This window comes from Biomphalaria glabrata, chromosome 5 (assembly GCF_947242115.1).
Source record: "Biomphalaria glabrata chromosome 5, xgBioGlab47.1, whole genome shotgun sequence".
In the NCBI taxonomy this organism is placed as follows: domain Eukaryota; kingdom Metazoa; phylum Mollusca; class Gastropoda; family Planorbidae; genus Biomphalaria; species Biomphalaria glabrata.
The window spans coordinates 13508828-13529023 of record NC_074715.1 but is presented as its reverse complement, the minus strand read 5'-3'; the positions used below and the strand labels follow the sequence as shown (position 1 = coordinate 13529023).

The 20196-nt window shown below is 33.6% G+C and overlaps 3 protein-coding genes across 16 annotated transcripts in view; 2 read left to right on the top strand and 1 right to left on the bottom strand.

Annotated features, from left to right (window-relative positions):
- Positions 1-848: 848 nt before the first annotated feature.
- LOC106062219 (ethylmalonyl-CoA decarboxylase-like) lies at positions 849-6027 on the top strand. Of its 11 annotated transcripts, none has more exons than XM_056030527.1 (6): positions 875-1034; positions 1463-1507; positions 1814-1920; positions 3145-3330; positions 3449-3670; positions 4774-6027. In XM_056030527.1, coding segments are annotated over exons 2-6 (981 nt in total). In that variant the 5' UTR covers positions 875-1034; positions 1463-1505; the 3' UTR covers positions 5238-6027. The 11 variants fall into 11 exon arrangements, with proteins under 11 accessions (XP_055886503.1, XP_055886502.1, XP_055886500.1 ...); XM_056030525.1 differs by having other exon boundaries at positions 1371-1507; XM_056030524.1 differs by having other exon boundaries at positions 1329-1507.
- Positions 5826-17954, bottom strand: LOC106062246 (elongin-C). 2 transcript variants are annotated; one of them, XM_056030537.1, is made up of 4 exons: positions 17874-17954; positions 10394-10578; positions 9706-9754; positions 5826-7465 (listed from the first exon to the last, which is right to left on the bottom strand). In XM_056030537.1, the coding sequence occupies exons 2-4, from the start codon at positions 10563-10565 to the stop codon at positions 7324-7326; spliced, it is 363 nt and encodes a 120-aa protein (XP_055886512.1). In that variant the 5' UTR covers positions 10566-10578; positions 17874-17954; the 3' UTR covers positions 5826-7323. The 2 variants fall into 2 exon arrangements, with proteins under 2 accessions (XP_055886512.1, XP_055886511.1); XM_056030536.1 differs by lacking the exon at positions 17874-17954 and adding an exon at positions 14428-14607.
- LOC106063074 (transmembrane protein 65-like) overlaps positions 14911-20196 on the top strand; it is a 31039-nt gene continuing 25753 nt past the window's right edge. The window contains exons 1-2 of one of the 3 annotated variants that reach the window (XM_056030519.1): positions 14911-15030; positions 18703-19290. In XM_056030519.1, the coding sequence (XP_055886494.1) occupies position 15030; positions 18703-19290 (589 nt within the window). In that variant the 5' untranslated portion in view covers positions 14911-15029. Of the gene's footprint in view, positions 15031-18103; positions 18286-18702; positions 19291-20196 lie in introns of those variants that run through there. The other 2 variants (XM_056030518.1, XM_056030520.1) reach the window with 2 other exon arrangements.

Here is a 20196-nt window from a genome sequence, read left to right as displayed (position 1 = left end):
CTGGAAAAGATCCAAGCAGATGTAAATTTTTTTTCCCTATTACCGAAGGCTTGTGTCCCAAGACGATCAGTTTAGAAGTGAGGCCGATGGGTTAGGTACCAGTAGGCCTACCAGTGAAGGTGTCTGCCATATAAAAACGGCCCATTGAGGAACGATATATGGATAGTGGCATGTTTGCTGATTCTTTAATTTCCTTCTTCGCAGTGCGATGGACTCGCTCTTATAATAGGCACCTCAACGGGGGTTTTGTTTTGCTTAATTCCTTGTTGGTCTAATCGTCTCCTCTAACGACTTTTTTTCGCCCGAGAGCCACGTTGATGCTGAATATCATTGCCTGGGAATAAGAATTATATATCCTAGGGCCCCAAAATTGTATCTGTATGGTTCTAGTATATCTTATCTTATAAAATACAGACGTTACTTCAAAAAAGTAAGTCTATATAATTTTAAGGAATGTCTTATATAGGCATATATATATATACCCTCAGTGCAGCTGTCAGTTTTTTCCATCTCACATTGAGACAGTGTAGGCCTCTTGTTATGCGCAACTTCCCCTGTAATAGGGCCTACAAAGCAGAACGGTTTATAGATATATATACATTTAGACTGTAAACTCAAAGGAGCACCATTCATGCAATCATAGGCCTACTATACACAAATATAAAGGCACATTTCTTATTCCATAATTTAGGACAAATTCTTATAAGTATTCCTTTATTCTTGCCTAATGCCGCAATATACATATATAAAAAGAAAGAGAGAGAGATAAATATAGGGTTTCAGAAAATAAAAATATAGGGTTTCAGAAAATAAAAATATAGGCAGAAAGAAAAATCCCTTTAGTTTTTATTCGCATTTTTAATACCGGTATAAGTCTCATTATTTTCTAGAATAGATTGGGCTTTTGTCTTGGTGCTTCCACGACCACAGCTCCAGTCGATATCGAACAATATAATCTAGATATGACACATCGTAGATTTAACTAAATCTTGATCTAGAATCCATTCTTCTAGACATTGTCACCTCTAGATCTAGTACTTTAATACGTAACTAGGCTACACTGCTACACAGTACACTGACTCACTGGCTGAGACGACTGAGTACACTGACTGACAGTGACTGACATTGACAACAGTGGATCTATACTATCTATACTCATACTCTAGATCTACACTTCAGTAGTAGTCTCTACAGTCAGTCTATCGAAGGCTACATTAATTTGTTAATTAATAATAATAATTTAAATAATAATATTATTATTATAATTATAGTATAAATCTAGACCTTGATTATGATAATAGAATAGATATCTATTTAATTATTTATAGATCTTTATTGGCATCCCACTGATCATTCGATTAAAATTCTAGAGTCTACTACATTGAGTAGATTCTACATCTAGACAGTGTATACATAATACAATAATACAGACTATTATACTCGATTCAATAAATCTATTCAGATCTACCTTGATTTGGCAACGCTGGCACTGGCAATGTATAGAAATGTAGGCTTATATAAAGTTAATTAACTTATAATAGATTCTAAGACATAAGAGACTCTATAATGATAAATTTTCTATAAAAAAATTAGTTATACGCACTGGGCAGTCGAACGGTCATTTTGATTATCCCAGCGAGCAGGGTATGAAGCTGGGACCATCAAGCTGACTGAACTACAGCCCAGCGTGCATAGCGCACAACCAGGCAGCCATCCTGACCATATCTATATCTATATATATATATAGGCCTAAACATTTGTTTAAAAAACCTACAAATAATTAACTCTCTTTTATTACTTTTAACTATTTCAGGTCTAGCAGCTCTAATCAAGAAAATATAAATAAGCCTGAAGGGCAAAGCATTTTAAATGTAGTTTTGGTGTTTTTGATAAAAATGATTACTTGGATATTGAAAGGAGGTATACTGGTTCCCCTTTTTTTTTATTATGTTTGTTAGATTTGTATAATATACATTTGTATATTTATTTTTAATTATATATATACCAATATAATGTAAAAATGAAATTTAAAAAAAAAACAAATACATTTATGTAATGGCTATAATCAACAACTATAGATTTCAATCTGGTGGTTTAGATTTCTATTTTCTTGACAGAACATTTCAAACTTTTTTATTTGGAAATCGTTACTTGACAAAAAAAAACAAAAAAAAACAACATAATATTCTTGACATTGAATTCCATTTCTTGGTATATATTCTAATAGGTCTACAGTTAATATTTAATAGTAAGCTTCAAAGTTTCACCCTTTGTAATTTAATTCAACAACTGAAGTAAGGCAATACTGTAGTTTTATTTTTTATTTATATTTCCCAAAGTAAAAAGTGAAATTATGACACTAAATGACTCTCAGGGTCATGATTTTAACATTTTACCATAAAAGAGTCTTATCACAAAAAAAAAACAGGCACAAGAACTCTTTAATCTGTTTCCCTTAGAAATTAAATCATTCAATACCGGTACATTACAACTTTCTGATGTAAATTTCACTTGTAATGTTTAAGTAAAACTGTGGCATGAACCTATATTTTGTGTGCAATCATATACAGTCATTTGTTTGCTTTTGTGTCTTGTAATGAAACATTGAGGTTTGGAAATGTATTGGATCCAATGTTCTTACTTTCTACTTGATCTATGTTACTGTGAACTTTTCAGATCATGTGATCTTTCAAAGAAGTTTTATTACTTGTTGGTTTTCTTTTCTATTAACATTCCTAGTGAAAAGTGTTTACCAGAAATCTAATTGCAATAAAATAAAAAAGTTTGACTTGTTTTTGTGGGGTTTTTTAAGTCCCTAGTCCAAACCTCGTGCAGGATGGCAGGGTTCAAACTCCAGACCATCATATTGACATACAGAAGTGCATACCACTCAACACAGCAGCCACATGAGAGACGTATTACTCAATGGACCTCATTCACCAATCGTAAACAAACAACATTTAGCCACATGATAATATTGATATAACAATAAAAAAAAACATATCACGTGACAGCCTTTATGGATTACATAATTTGTATAGAAGAGATAGAGAACCACGTGGATAAATGTTGTTTGTTTACGATTGGTGAATGAGGTCCATTCACTACTTTGAAAATACCTATCCTTTGTATCAAATTTTGCAGTTTCAAGATGCACTCCACATAAGGTGACATCTCGCCTTCTATCTACATTTCATCAGCCAGATTTAAAAGCTATTGCAAAAGAATTGGAAAATTTCCCTGGGGGCTCTATTGACTTGACTAAAGACAATGAAACAGGAATAGCAGTCATGGTTATAAATAATCCTGATAAAAGAAATTCTCTTTCAGGTAATGTCCTCTTATTATGCACTATATATAGTTAATATATGAAAAAAAAGTTTGGTAATATGTAAGGATAGTTATAAAAATGTGAAATATTAACAATCAATAAATTTTTGTGGTCCAGGCAAAATGATGGTTGAAATGTCTGAGAAAGTGGATCAGCTGGAGCAATGGGCTCAAGGCAAAGGGCTTATATTGATGGGTAAAGATGGTTCATTTTGCTCAGGCGGAGATTTGGCATTTGTTAAAAAGGCTCTACACTATGGAGCCGAGATGGCAGCCTTTCAACACCATACCTTGACTAGACTCCATAACCTGCCATTAATTAGTGTAGCCCTCTTACAAGGTAATTAGTTGTAGCTAGATTACCAGTCAGCATTTTATCTTTGACTATATTTAGACATGAGATGGCAAAAAAAAAGTTGTTTTTCTTTTAAGAGCTGGACAGAAATCTTGAAAATTGTTTGGGATGAATTAAAAATACTTTCAATAAATACCAGCAAAAGAACGAGTCTTAATTCTTGGTTTGTGAGGACAAGCAATACATGGTGGTGCTGATACATTATTGAAATTTTTCAAGTAGGTATTAAGTACCTGCAGCAGTCATTATGAAAGGTGTACTTCATATTTCTGGAAGAAGTGCAGCACTTAGATTGTATTTTGATTCATTGATTTAGGCTTACATTGAGAATGCTTGTCTCTAACTAGGAAGTATGAATTTTAAAAAGCTTGATTACTCTGATCTTCATTGAGTAAAAACAGGATCAATATAAAACTCCAGCATATAGTTCATGTTAAATTTTCATAAAAAAACAACAACAACTAAATATCTTATTATATATCAACACAATTATCTTGATATGTTTGAATATGAAGAATTTTTTTTTTCCCAAACTATGACTAAAGAGAAGTTTAATATGAATGGCACAATGGCTATCACATGACAGTTTTTTTTTGTTGTTTTATCAATATTATCACGTGACTAAATGTTGTTTGTTTACGATTGGTGAATGAGGTCCATTTAATAAACACCATCATAAATACTAGTAGAAAGACTGAGTCCAGACCATTGAACAAATTCAATACAGTTTAATACAGAATGGGCTACAGTTGTCACTAATTGATGTTGTCATAACTAATGCCTACTGTATAATGTAATATATAAACAAACTAAAACCCACTAACTAATTGTGATGTCACTAAAACTTGTCAACTGAGACTAACAATAATAAAGTAGATAAAAATGGAATAAAAACTAAATCTATATCAAATTTAAATTGAAAATAAGTCTAGTTTTAATTCTTTTTTTTTTTTTCTGTTCTTAAACATCATTTTTTTTTTCTGCCGTTTTAATAATTTGTTTTTCTTTTTATTTCATTAACAATTATACTTCAATTATTCTCATTATACAAATTATCATTTTACAAATTATTTCACCTCACTCTATAGGTCACACTCTAGGGGGAGGAGCTGAATTATCTACAGCTTGTGATTTTCGTGTGATGTCCACTTCTGGTAAAATTGGGTTTGTCCAGGTGAAAATGGGAATAACCACTGGATGGGGAGCAACAACAAGACTGGTCAGTTTGCTGGGTAGGAAGAAGGCCTTACAATTTTTGTCCTCTGCTAAAATCATGAGCGCACAAGAGGCTCACCAAGAAGGGCTTGTGGACCACATACTGCAGAATTCTTTATCCCACAATGAAGAGTTGGAGGCCTGTAAACAATGGCTGGGTTTAAATTATTGCAATTATGATTCCAACTTACTCCAGGCTGTGAAGGCATTAATTGTACATTGTGATTCAAGTAAAGATACTTCCAAGTCCTTAAAGTATGAGCGTGATGTCTTTGCTCAATTCTGGGGAGGACCTGCACAGAAAGCTGCACTGGCTGCAAAGATCAAACACAACTAATAATACTTGTAATCTGTCAGTGATCCCTAAACTACAGTCTGTGTGCCAGATCCAGCCTGAGGGCTATCTGTCTCCTTGATACTCTTACCCACAGTGCACAAGCTGCTGAGCCTTAATTCCATTTAACTAGTCGTTGTTTGTTATTTTTACAGTGATGGGAAAGAGTTGGGTATCACTGATTGATGTACTTGCATTTGAAGAATAATGTTACCACCGCACTATTTAAGTTTTCAGTTTGAATCTGGTGTCAATATTCATGCATAATTTATTGAATTGGTTCATAAATGTTGGTCCTTTTCACTTTTTAAAATATAAAAACTTTATTTATTTACAATGGCCTATTCAGTTGTACAAACTGGACTTTATAATGTACAAAAAGAAAAAGATCAGCTATGGATAGGTATATTCGGTAACTAAAACCTATCCTAGTTTATTTATGCTATATGCCTTGACCTTGTTAATAATGTTATAATATTAAGATGATGTCATTCTAGTCCTTCCATGTGTTTGCCAGGCAGAAGGAGCTATCAATCAGCAATGAATTGTCTCACACAATGTTAAGTAATAAAAAATTCAACACTTGGTGAATACATTTAAAAAAAAAAAAAGGTTTTATTTATCACTGGACTACTGATTGAGATAAAAATGGTGTATTTGTTTGTTGTTTTTTTTATATTGACCACCTATATTATTTGTACATTTGTTTGTGACTGCTTGTCAAAATGTTGAACTGCAAAATGTATATAATCAAGAAATGTCTGGTATTTATAGAATAAACCAAGAAATGATTTGCCTCTCTGCTTATTAATAACTTTGGTTATGTCAAACAAATATCAGACAATACATTTATAGGACACCATAAAGTATACATCATATTCTTAATTTTAGTTATTTATTTTTCCTAACTATAATTATACATTTATTATGGGGACACCCTAAATATTTGCATGAACAATGTCAAACAAATATCAGACAATACATTTATAGGACACCATAAAGCATACATCATATTCTTAATTTTAGTTATTTATTTTTCCTAACTATAATTATACATATATTATGGGGACACCCTAAATATTTGCAATTCATGCACGTATCAATACACTCTAAATACTTTTAAATTGCAAGTTTAAACCATATAACTATAAAATCTATATTTAAACTTATTTAGAATCAAAATGACTAACTTATTCAATTTTTGTTTCCTAAAGTATCAAATGATAGCAATATTTTAATATAATGTAGAGAGGCTTATAATAGCTACTAATGTTATACTGGGTGTGAAACTAACCAAGTTAAACAAGTCTGGCAATGACAATAATGTCTGTATATATAAATATGCAAGTCTTTTATTCAAGAAATGTATTGAAATAAACACAACAACATGGTGTCTAAACACAAAAGACCTTAAATTTGTTAAATACAGAACTTTTAAAGATGTCACTTTAAGTAGCCTATTGCTGGGTGTTAAAAGGATTTAAAAAAAAAAAACCATTATTATTATTGATACCAGTATACCCGGTAACTAATGCTAATAAAATATTTTTCCTAATTTAAATTATAAAGATACAATACAATGCAAACAGAAAAAATTGACCAAGGAAACATACAAAATAAATGTGTGTAACATTTATAAAAACTTACAAAATGCATAATATAAATATATAAATGTAATGATTTTGCAAATACTGAACTTTTTTAATCAGAACTGGACATCTATATTAAGAATGTACAATATTTTGAGTGTTGTGATAATTTTGTAACACTGAACTACATAATAGTTTGAAATTATTATTTTTAAAATCATATAATGTAGTGACAGAGCTTATCTAAAACTCTTTTATATCTCAGAAAATATACTGCTGTCTGCCTGCACCACATTCTTGACCAACCAAGAATTTACTGATTTTTTTTAATATTATAAATAAATCATTTAATATTTTCATTTCCAGAGAAACATAATTCAGATAATAGATTCTATGATTATGTATATTTAATTTTTAATCATGGGTTCAATAATATTGTGCAGTATTTTAAACCAAAAAAAAAAAAAAAATTAATTTCATATTGCAGACAACTGAACATTTTAACAATCGAGAAAGTTGGCAGCCATGAGCAATTCTAAAGCTATTTCTGGTGCGATTGGGAATTCAGGAATTTCTGTTGATGAGTTTGTGTATCTTACTTTGTAGGTGAAATACATACATACTTTCTGCAGTACATGAGAGCTGAAAAACAAAACACAGACAATATACATATTTAGAATAATGCTTGAATCATTTTATTGTTATGTATATAGATATCTGTCAAATTCATGTGAAAGCTCTCATCATAAAGACAGGATTTGGTTGGGGGAGGTGAGGGTATCTTCTACAGGTCTCAGCTTACCACCCTGTTAGGGGAAACAGGAAAAAGAAGTATTTCTTCCAGTGGGCTCTCACCGCATCCAGCCTTGCAAATACTGGTGGTGCTCAAGGACCCATTTAATCACATTATGTGATTAAATGATCATCTAGTCGATGGGAGAGTGATCAATCTTTCATTCCCGACCTCTAAGTAAGATTCTTCCCTATGGTCAAGGGTAAAAAAAAAAGAGTGAAAACTGGACCCTTATGGACAGTCTAAATTTAGGCACACTTTGAGAGTTTTAACATTGTGTCATAGTTTTCTTATGTTAATGAGCTTGGTAAAGTTCTGTGGCCAAATATACACATGGACAGCCAAACTCTATATCTGATGTTGGGCTATTACAAGAATATTGTTCAGTTAATATTCCCTTCCATACTGAAAGTGCAGAATCTCTAGATGTGAAAATTATTCTTTTGAAATGTTATGTCTCATCTACACCACAACCACTTGATATGCCACTGAACATTATTTTGACACAATAGAGAGGTTCCAAACTCCTGAGGTGTTGCATGTCAATCACAGGAATACAGCAAAAGATCAAATGTGCTTAAATATAATATACATATTTTCTTCTAGTATTGGATTGGGTCACAAAAGAAGCCTACTCTAATTCAGGGAAAGGAATCCAATGGACTTTCACACAAAAGCTGGAAGATCTGGAATTTGATGACATAGCCTTATTATCACACAGAATACAGGATATGCAAGAAAAGGTCACAGCTTTACGTGAAGTAGGAAAAAGAGTAGGCCTCAAAATAAACCCCACAAAAATCAAAATGTATTTAAAGTAAACAACAAACAAATTGGAGACATAGAACTGGATTCTCAGACCATAGACCAAGTAGATAATTTTATATATCTTGGGAGTGTAGTCAGTGTAGCAGGTGGAACAGATGAAGACATTAAACATCGCATAAATGTAGCGTGTCAGACATTTACACAGCTAAAACCAACCTGGAAATCTCACATCTCTAACAAGACTAAAATAAGAATCTTAAACTCTAATGTCAATGCCCTACTGTATGATTCAGAAACATGGAGAACAACTGAAGCAACAACAAAAAAGTACAGACCTTCATCAACAGATGTCTGAGAAATATCCTAAACATACACTGGTACAACAAAATAGAAAACACCAAACTGTGGGAGATGAGTGGACAGAAAAATATAGATGAGCAGATCTTAGAGAGGAAGAAGAGATGGATCTGTCACACCCTTAGAAAAGATACCAACAACAGAGCTAGACAGGCCTTAGATTGGAGCCCCCCAGGGAACAAGATGTAAAGGAAGACCAAAAAAATGTGACCACCCAGTGTACTAGATGAAGCCAAGAGGACAGGAAAGAGGTGGAAAGCTGGAAAGTTGCATGTTTTTACTAAGGCCCTATGTTCTATGAGGAACACAAAGGAAAGATGATGATGATGATATACATATTTAAAAGGTTCAAAAGAAAAATTTTAAGCTAGTTTGAGAGAGACGGTGACCAAGAAAGCTATAGACAGTGAGAAAACATGGCCTTCGATTCTTGAAGAAAGGCATGCCACACGGAAAATGGCCAGCTCCTCTACCACCAAAGCGAAAGCCATCTTGACATGCAATATATGTGGACAGGATTGTCTCTCCAAAATAGGACTCCACAGCCATATGAAAAATTGTTCGAGATGAACCAGTCATTTTATGACTGAAGGAGGCCAATGAATTGGGGATAATCTCGATGTGTCATAGCTACAAGCAAGTAGGTGACCTACCCTTGAAACTGATAATTTGAAAAAAAAAAAAAAAATGGCAACTAGCTTGACTAGTACATCCACACATTACTAGAAAAGGAAAAAAATTTTTTTTATTCTGTTGGTTCGTTCAATTCATATTACTAGTTTGATTTCAATATCGTGATCCTAACTGGTGTTGTTATTCTTGTTATATTAATTAATTGAAGTATTTCCGTGCTTCATTTCTGAGTCCTTTTGTGCTTAGTGAAGAACAAAGAGTCCACCCTCTCATTGCTATTCAATCAAGGAAAAAACAATGTGAAGCTTAGTTAATAAAAACAAATACTTACGGAATTTCTCTAAAATTTATTTCATTGTTCTCATGCTCAGAAAACTGACCTAGAAACAAAAAAAAAACAAATCGTAGTATTTAAAATGATACCTCGGAAATTAATTTTTTTATGCACTGTGCATAGTTAAATCATTAATATAAGTATAACAACTAAGTCTTAAATTTTTTAATATTCAGAAGCTGACTGCTTAACAGATTTAGTAAAACAAAACATTCATGATCAAACAAAAGCAAAAAAAAAAAAAAAAGTAGTTTGTAAAAGTTTTCTGATAAATTAACATTTTTACCTTTATAAATGAATGAATTCAATTTAAATGTTTCTTTTAAAAATCGTAGTAGAATTGTAAAAAATTTAATGTCATTTTAGACAATATATCATCAAATGCATTTAACAAAATTCCAGTTTTATCTAATAAACATATTACAGATTTTAAATAACTTTAAAAAAAAAAAAAAAGGTAAAATTCACATTTCTAATAATTGTCAAATTTATCAAAACTTTTCTCTTTCATGACAGTATTTATAGACTTTAATCATTAACTACGAATAAAGCATTTAACCAAAGAAAATTATTATTACAAATAATATTTATTACAAAGAAAGGTTACTTGATAATCAACTTAAATTAAACTATGCGTAAAAAATTTATATTTGGCTTATATGCTACGCAAGACAAAATAAATTACCTGGACCACTTAACATGGCTTTTATGGTGCCTGATGTCAGTGCATGATCTCTTTTCACTATGAATTCATGCCCATCAGAAGATATTAATTTGACATACTGTGAATTAGGACCCTCAATGCCACCATACACTTTTTCTTCAGATTCTTTCTTATCATCTTTGAGATCAGACATTTTCTGTATTTTTCTGTTCAATAGAAGAAAAGTAGGTGTAAAAGTAGTAGATCAATTTTATGAAATGAATAATTAATAATGCAGTCTACTGTATTTTTCAAATCTTATACATGTATCTTTGGCTGATTTTATTTGTAAATTTTCAACAGCTTTCTAAACAGTTCCTTGACAATCTTGTTTTCCTTGATCATGTTCCTTGCTTGGCCTTCTCTTTTTTTTTTATCTTAGATGTTCATTTTAGTGTCTATGCTTCAAAACTATAAAACATCTTCAATACAGGGTGCGTCAAAAAAATGTATACACACTTTGAACTGTCATAGACAATTTATTTCCCGTTCTACAATTCTAAATTTCTGGACATGGAAAGCTTAATGTCTGATTGGAAAAATAAATGTGAGTAATGTTCAAACCTCATGGCTATCAGCATCGATACATTGCTGAGTACGAGTCAACACTGATTCCGTACATCGTACCAAAGTGCCCGCTGAGATTTCTGTGCCCACCACCTGAATCTCATTCCACAGTGTCCAGGTGACATGGTTTACGTTAGTTTGTACCCTCATCTCTAACTGTGCCCCATAAGAAGAAATCCAGTGGCGTGAGGTCAGGAGAGCGTGCAGGAAACTCAATTGGTCCATTGTGTCCTATCCACTGGCCTGTCACATTGGGATCTAGGTATGCTCCTACGTCCCTATGATAGTGCGGCGGGGGGGGGGGCCATCTTGTTGGAAATAAAACTCATCATTACCATATAATGCACGAATGGCAGGGAATATGAAGCCAGCAAGATCATGTCTCCACTGTCTTCAAATGGTAGCTACATTCTCAAACTTCCAGTACCACGTAATTATCTGCTTCCGTTCTTCAAAACTCAAACGTACGTCCGCCATGTTGCAGTTACTTATTGCCACTGCTGCAACATGTTGAAGATGTATAACATTACTTTCTCACAGAAATTTAACCTTGTAGAATGGGAAATCAATTGTCAGATGCAGCCTGTATATATATTTCATGTTAACACAATATTTATTTTAGCCTTAAAAATTTTCCTTTTATAAATTATGTTTGCTTTTTATGTATCAAATCAAAAAGTAATGAAGTTGTTGAGACATAAATAGCATTACATTGAAACTGATATATACAGGAATTACCAGTAGCAGTGTGAAAGTAGCAGAATAAAAACAACATGCTCCATGCAGTAATTTATGTCAACTTTATACCAGCATATTTTATATCTAGATCCAGAGATGTTGACATGCCAAAATGTAAATGTGTATTCCCAGATCTGGGAATGTGTATTTTGAGGGGTAAATGTGTATTTTCCTAAATATAAAGAAATATACTCAGGAAAGACTAAAAGATCATTCAAACACATAACATACACGAAATGCAGCAACCCTAAAGTGAACACAGCATAAAGTTATATAAGACATTTTGTACATTTGTCAAAATATTTACACTTTTAGTCTTTGTCATAGACCTTTCTAGAATATGTTAGAATGATGTTTCTTGTCATTTTGCAATGATTTTATGATCATAATGCCTCTAGTATATTCCACATTCCATAATAGCGGCAACAGAAAATTCATTCATAAGAATGGAAATTTTAAAAAAAAATGAAACCAGATGTAATGGTTTGCTTAGCTGGATCATTGGCATCTAATTCTATAAAAGTATTTTTATTTAAATAGGTAATTTCTTTACAAGGTATCCAGACACTGGAAATATTTTATCACATTTTGAAAGAATTCATATTTTCTTCTTTCAGACCACTCTTTGATTTCTTTATTTGAAGCACATTCATTGTAAGTAGGAAAGCAGTGGAAGACTCCTTTCGAGATCTTACTTTACCACAAAGACAATTTTTCACCAAATGACTTCAGTTTTAAGGATGCAGTGATGATAGTTTCCGATGGTCCTTGAAGACTTAAATGCAATGAATTTAATTTGTCAAATATATCAGAGAGAAATGTCACCAGATCTTGTCATGAATAGAAAATCCAAAGTCTTTTTTTTTCAGCCTCCAAGAATGAAATCAGCTCAGCCTTGAGTTAGACAACACGCTTTAACACTTTTCCCATGGAGAGCCAACGAATGTTGGTATGATACAGGAGGCATTTGTAGTCTGAATCCATTGCTTCACAAAGCTGAGAGAAAAGTCATGATGCAAGCAGTCGAGATTTGATGAAGTTTCGGCAAAGATTTGAAGGCAAGAGCTTTTCTGTGGATCATGCAGTGAACAACTAATACCTTTGGATTTTCTTGACGCACAAGAGTGACGAATCCCTTTCTATTTCCCTGAATGGAAGGACAGCCATCGGTGCATATGCTGACACAGTTTTTCCATTGTAGTTTAAATAGCAAAATGTTTTCATTCTCCACTTTGAAAATATCTTCGCCTTTGGTCGTAGTTGGTAAGTCTTTGTTAAATAAGAATTCGTTGACACATTTTTCATCATTTATGAACCGAATAAAAGCTAGCACCTGGGCTTTGCGGCTAACGTCCATGGATTCATCAACTTGAAGAGACCACAGCAGAGACACTTCATCGTCAGTCACGTCGAAGTGTTCGCAGATTTGATCTTGTAAATCTGACAATAAGTCTTCAATTCTGCTCGAGATAGTTTCATTTAACAATGGAACTTTTTCGGCGCATCTGGTCCCAGGATAGTTTCAACAACTATTGCTAAAGCTGGTGCATTGACTGATTCAGCCTCTGCGTTTTGCTAATAACTGAGCAACCTTATAACTTGCAATCAATCCCTTTACTGGCAGCTTTTAGGTAGTTGGTAAGTTTCTTAGCTTGTTTATATTGTTGAGCCCTGATGTTTTCGAAGTATTCCTTCGGTTGCGCTTTTACAGCTGGATGTTTTGTTTCCAAGTGTCTCTTCAATTTGCTTGGAACAAGCGCCTCATTCGACAGAGTTGCATTGCAGATCAGACAGAATGGTAATGGAGGATCTTCAGGTCCCGAAGATATGAAACCATATCCGATGTAATCTTATTTGTACCTTCGTTTGGTTCCATCCTTTTCATTTAACACTTTTGCAGTTTCATTTTTGCTAACGTATTTCTCCATGGATAACAATGAATAACACTTATTGATAATTTGTTACTATTAGTATACACCTAAACAATTTACATGAAACACATCACTTATAATCATCGTTACCAATTCATGAACTGCTGTACGTCTGCAAAGGCGGCCTAAATTTGAGTCATTATAATAATATATGTATAGTGGAAAATTCCATAACTTGAATAGCTAACATCCTTTTCATCAATATGGACATGGAGTGATCCACTACCATTACTGGTCGTTGTAAGTGGAAATGACATCCCAACGTAAAATAAACATTTAATAGTTGACAGACCTGTGTAACGCTGCACGTGTGCCATTCTGAAAAATCTTGCGGCACACCTGCAAATCTTCGGTGGCACACTAGTGTGCCACGGCACAGTTTGAGAAACACTGCTCTAGACAGAGATAGATCTAGCTAGTCCTAGACAAAAAGTCATTATTTATTTTATTATCTAAAATTTTAAATAGATTTAGATCTAATCATCTATTATTCTAGAAAAGAGATGTTTCAGTAATGATAATAAGTATGTTTCTGTTTCATAATAATTCGGTGTTTCACTTTCACTGCTTGAAAAATGAATGATGAATCAGAATGTTTATGTTATGCCAGTTATGGGGGAAAACGTCAAGATGAAGATAACAAGAAGATTGACTCAAACTCAAGGAGTCAAGATCGATGTGATCGGATGTGTAGATTATAAAATTATAGTCAATGAGACTCAATCATCAATGCTAACTACTATTTAACTAGTCTAGACTCTAATTGAAAATATGACAAACCTTTGAGATTAACTTTTTGTTTGTTTAAAATTAACTCTTACAAATCATTCAAAATAGATCTAGATCTACGTTTTAAGTTTTAGCATAGACTAACATCTAGTCTGGATCTATCTAGACTCTAGGCTAGACACTACTCTGTCTCCTAGATAAATTCTAACAGTAACAAATACTTGAGTTTTCGATACTTCACCATAGTCCGATAATTTCACGATTATCAAGTAGATTTATAAAGCATGGTTAAAAATATTGTAAGTTTTATTCTTGTTAAAATTAATTTAAATAGAGTTTTTTGAATTAAATAACTAGTAAACGATAAAATATATAGATCTAGATCTATATATAGATATATATATATATATAACGCAGTGAAATCGTGAGTAATCAGGTTTAGAATGTGTTTCGATACTTATGTTTAATGGATGTTTAAGTACTAGATCTAGTGCCCGGATAATGGTTCTATTGTTACGGGCACATACGTATACATACGTATACGGTCTAAAGCTTAGATATAGAATCTAGATAGACTCTATATATATTCTACTCCAGATGTAGATCTGGTAAATCGAATTAGAAGACGGAGAGTTGTTTTCAGTGTATCGTCCAGTAGGTACTTATATGGTATTTAAAGCTTAACGAAGCAGCTTCTCTTTTGATGCCCGCAAGAACAATGCGAATTTCGACTTTTCGGTGTTTAAAAATCTATCTTATATAATACAGACGTTACTTCAAAATATCGTATAGAATAGTATAGATCTAGAATCTAGATTACAGACGTTACTCCCACACAAAAAAATTTTCGTTTGCCCCCTCCTATTTTTTCCTCCACCACTCAGCTAAATCTATAAGAACTGTGGAAGCACGGTATATATAGGCTATAAATAAGCTCAGCCAGCGGGTTCCATATAAGAATACCCTTTAGTAATAAATGCATAGATTAGGCCTACTCCCTTGGAGCGTGACCTCCGTGAGGTGCCGCTTGGAGCACATGAATGAAATCGGGCAGTGAGTCGTCTCGTTCCCGTATAGGACAGACCCGTTGCCAAACACGGACCAATTCTCTGTCCCAATTGTCAGTCCTTCATGTAAAACGCGACATTCATAAAGAATGTGATTTATATAATATTGTCTCATTGTCATCCATGCAGTGGCGACACCATGTGTCCGTAGTGTTCTCGAAACCGCACGAATAACTACTCAGAACTGGGCTAAAACCAGGGACGGACTGGGTGTCAACTCGAACAGGGCATTTTTAAACAATCCAGCCCACAAATTAGATGCCACATGATGGGCATCCAATTATACATATCCTCAAGAGCATTGTGTAAAGTTTAATGATGTATCGAAATATAGTTAGCTATATGATAATTTATTAGATGATATTGAAACTATCTAATAAGCACTATTGCTAAATGAATAAAGTACTTGGAACGGGGAATCTTAAGTTCATGTGAACAAATTCCTGCTACTATATAATTAACATATACAAGTACATATGTAGGCTACATGAAGATCCATCAACGAACGTATTATTTATGATTCAGTTTCACTCCTGCCATTTACAAATTAAACTCTTCACCCTCCATTATTTAACTGCCCATATCTCACAAGGTCATTGGCGCGCGGTGGCAGAGGGGTTCAGCGTTTGGCTTCCGAACCTGGTGTCTTATGGTTTCGAATTTCGTCGAAAACTCGATCTAATGAATGTGAATGTCAAGTACATGTAGGCCTATATGTTAATGTGCATGGTAGCAGGATTTTTTTCACATTAAGATTCCCCATTCTATGTGTTATAATTTTTTCATATAGAAATAGAGCTTATCATCTAATAGATTGTTCATATAGCTTTCGATACATTATTAAAATTTACACAACGCTTTTGAGGACAGGTATGATAGGATGTCCATCATATGGCAAACAATTTGCCCTGTCCGATTTCGACAGCCAGTCCGCCCTTGCCGACAGCCCTGTTGTGAGGTCAATAAGGGAATGGACTACTGGGCCCCAATGTGACCAAAGATGCTGAGTCCTTTGGGGGGATTAATGAAAGCCCAAACATGGATCATTGCTGGTAGAGGGCTGCAAACCTACTAGTGTATGTAGATAAAAGCTGGGAATGCTTCAAAGAAGCTATCCATAGCACAGCATTAAGCATACTTAAACCTATGGAGAGAAAGCATCAGGGCTGGTTTGACGAAAACAGTACTGAGATCAGAAAACTATTAGATGAAAAGCACAAGCTCCATAAATTGTATCTGAACAACCCAAACTCCAGTAAAGATGCATTACAAACATCCGCAAAAATGTGCAAAAACAGTTACGCCAAATGCAAGATACCTGGCAAAGCAAGAAAGTGGAAACAATACAGGAATTTGCTGACAAGCACAACATGAAGAACTTCTTTCATGCCATAAACGAAGTCTATGGACCCACAAAGTCAGGCCCATTCCATTCTGCTAAATGCTGATGGGACAATCCTATTGACAGACAAGGAAGAAATCCTAAAACGCTGGGCCGAGCACTTCGAAAAGGTTCTCAATACACCTTCCAGTGTAAACGAAGCGGCCATAGACAGGCTACAGCAAGTACCAATAAATGAAAAAATGGATGACTCCCCTACGCAAAAGGAACTGATCTTGCCATTCAACAGCTCGCAAGCGGAAAAGCTCCAGGAGCTGACTCAATTCCTGCAGAGGTCTACAAATACAAAGCTAGGGATCTATCGAGCCGTCATCCTCCCTACATTGCTCTATGCCTCAGAAATGTGGACAGTGTACAGAAAACATGCAAAGAAACTGAATCACTTCCACATGACATATCTAAGAAAAATACTGAATGTCAAATGGCAAGACAAAATAAAAGATACTGAAGTCCTTCGAAGAGCGGGTCTGCAAAGCATCCATACAACCCTGATGCCGTCTCAGCTGCGATGGGCAGGACACGTCTGCAGAATGGAAGACCACCACATCCCTAAACGACTCTTGTATGGCCAACTAAGCGAAGGAAAGCGCTCGCAAGGTGGTCAAAGAAAGCGCTTCAGGGACACCCTTAAAGCTTCTCTGAAGGCGTTCAGCATAGACCCAGCCACCTGGGAGACAGAGGCACATGACAGAGCATCATGGCGTCGCGCTGTGAAAACTGGCGCACAGGTTGCTGAGGAAAAGAGAACCACGCTGGCAGAAGAAAAACGCCAAAGAAGAAAAGCAAGGCTCACGACACTAGCTCCATCTGGAATAACCTGCTCAGTGTGCAGCCGAACATTCCGGGCTCACATAGGTCTCACCAGCCACATGAGAAGGCACAAAAACCCAGTGCAAAGCCCTCAGCCCCCTGGATGACAAAGTGGTCATCATCGAACCACGATGGACGAACTATATATATATATACATATCTATTGTCACTCAAGTAAATCCGGAAAGAACCTATTCTTCAGTATTAAAAAGTCTTACCTTTGATAAAAAGAAACCTAACCATAATAAACGTTCACTACGTAAATTTAGATATTGTTTATCTATATCTATATTAATATTACATTGTATTCCGAAAAAAAAAAAAAAAAAAAAAAAAAAAAAGGCAACGCCCATGAGTTACAAAATCGCTTCTAGGTATAAAAAAAAAACCCTCCGATTTACGTATGAATAGATTGATTTTATAAATTATTTTATCTCTTTTTAAAGAAGATGGCTACATTTTATGATTGAAAAAAAAACAACAAAACAAAATCAACACAAGACATTTTCGAAATAACTTCGGTCGTAGAAGGGCGAACTTAATAGATCTAAATTCTAAATCTAGTGAGTTAAAAGTCTAGATAATTAGAATCTAGGGTAATTCTGAATGAGTTCATCGATTTCTTGTTTGGTAAAGTGTGAAGGACGCTTAGCTTTAGCCAAGTTTAGCCACTTTAGGCCTTCAAAAGCTAAAACTAAAACTTAACTAACGTCTTAACTTTTAAAACTTAGTTAAGTCTAAGACCTAAGTGATAAGTGACGTAAGTCAACTAAGACTAAGTGACTTAAGTCACTTAAGACTTAGTCTGTGATCACTGTGACTGTCCTTTTTATTCTATTTAATATTTTATAAAATATCATTTGAAAGGGTTTAAATCTTTAATACTAGTTAAATTATTTCTGTTAGTCCTCCTGTCCTAGTCCTCCTATCATTAATGTTTTCCTTAGTTATAGTTATAGCTTTAACAATTGTAATTTTTATCCTAAATTAGGCTAAATGGAATGTTTTTTAAACATGGAATTTTTACTTTATTTTTTTTTTTTTCAGTGATGGCTGGAACGTTTATACACCGAACACTGATTCAACCAATCACTTTTGTTAAACAAAATAGTTTTCTTTTTAAATTAAGAAACTGTTCTAAAAACGTACTTTACAAAGAGATTGCCTGCACTTCTAGCAAACGGCTATATTCAGAGTTTTCACTATTGTGTAGATTGTATGGGACTAGTGAAAATTATATACGAAACTTTTCTACATACACTAGGCACTGGGTAACTACATTAAGTTTTAATAACTTCAAAATGAACTCCAAAGGGAGCCATCTTAGACTTTTATCTACAAATAACTTTTACCATGGGCCATTTAGTACCAGCTTAATTCATAGCTCTCCCATCCAGGGAGATAAAGGTCTTCCACTTCTTGCCTGCTTTTCAAGGCCAACTGCAGCAGCCCTTAGATGTAAACACACTATGCCCAGGGTTCCACCTACTAGAATGAATGGTGTTTATGAAATAGAAGGGGCAATAACTGACAGAGAAGCTGCTAAGCAGTTCGTGTATGCATTAAATATCAATGAAAGAAAACATCTTTATGAAGAGCTGGCCAACTTTCATGGAGAGAGTGTTACACTTACTGGTGAGTCATTCTTCTTTTTTTTTAATAAAATTTTTCTCTTGAGGGCATGACTCAGGAGTTGCATTTAATAAATGTCATTTATAACTGAAATCAAAATGATTGGTTATGATAGTTTAAAATAGAAAAAAAAAATTGAAAAAAAAAGAAAAAGTAGATACTCAAAATGAGAAATAATTTTAGAGTTATGAATTATAATTGGAGCAATTACACATTTTCATTTAAATAAATTTTTTTTTACACGTTTTCATTTAAAAATTATTTTTTTTCTCTAGGTTTCCTTTTTGTGTTGGGGGATATTATTTTGTTGTATTTGAGATTCATTTTTAAAATAATTTGTTTCCATTTTTACCATTAAATTTTTTATTTTAAAAGTAAGCTGTCATTTTTTAGCGCCCCCGAAAGAGGAAAAGACATTATTAGTTTTGTGTGGAATGTCTGTCCGTCTGTCCTTTCCGTTTAGATCTCGTGGACTAGAAAAGATAGTGAAAATCCGACATAATAATATTTAAGACATTTCAAAATTCTGATGCAAGGGCTACTTTTTTTCTTTTCTGAAAGCGAAAAATCTAATTTTTAAAATCACTTATGCAAGCAGTTTAAAAAAAAAAAAAATACACCACTTTTACAACTATTTACTATTAATAGTAACAAAGGCTCTTACTAGGGGAGATGTCTATTTACCATATTTTTAACACATTTATGCAAATGGTTTTAGATTTTTTTTACAAAAAAAAATTATTTTTTTTACATTTGTATTGCTAAGTTAAGTAAGTTCTGTCATGCTAACTACTACCTTTATACAAAAAAAATGTTTACTTTTTTTTAAAGACAAAAAATCTATTTAGTATGCATATATATAAGTTGGACATAATTTAAAACAACAATTAATAAGTAGTTTTTCATAGG

Bases quoted from the DNA above. Each gene is read 5' to 3' on its own strand.
- LOC106062219 (XM_056030527.1), top strand. The intron at 3,331-3,448 runs GTAATGTCCTCT...TTTGTGGTCCAG, and splicing joins TAAAAGAAATTCTCTTTCAG to GCAAAATGATGGTTGAAATG. The intron at 3,671-4,773 runs GTAATTAGTTGT...CTCACTCTATAG, and splicing joins TAGTGTAGCCCTCTTACAAG to GTCACACTCTAGGGGGAGGA.
- LOC106062246 (XM_056030537.1), bottom strand. From the start codon at position 10,565: ATGTCTGATCTCAAAGATGATAAGAAAGAATCTGAAGAAAAAGTGTAT. The intron at 9,755-10,393 runs GTAATTTATTTT...TTTTGTTTCTAG, and splicing joins AGCCATGTTAAGTGGTCCAG to GTCAGTTTTCTGAGCATGAG. The intron at 7,466-9,705 runs GTAAGTATTTGT...TTTGTTTTTCAG, and splicing joins ATAAATTTTAGAGAAATTCC to CTCTCATGTACTGCAGAAAG.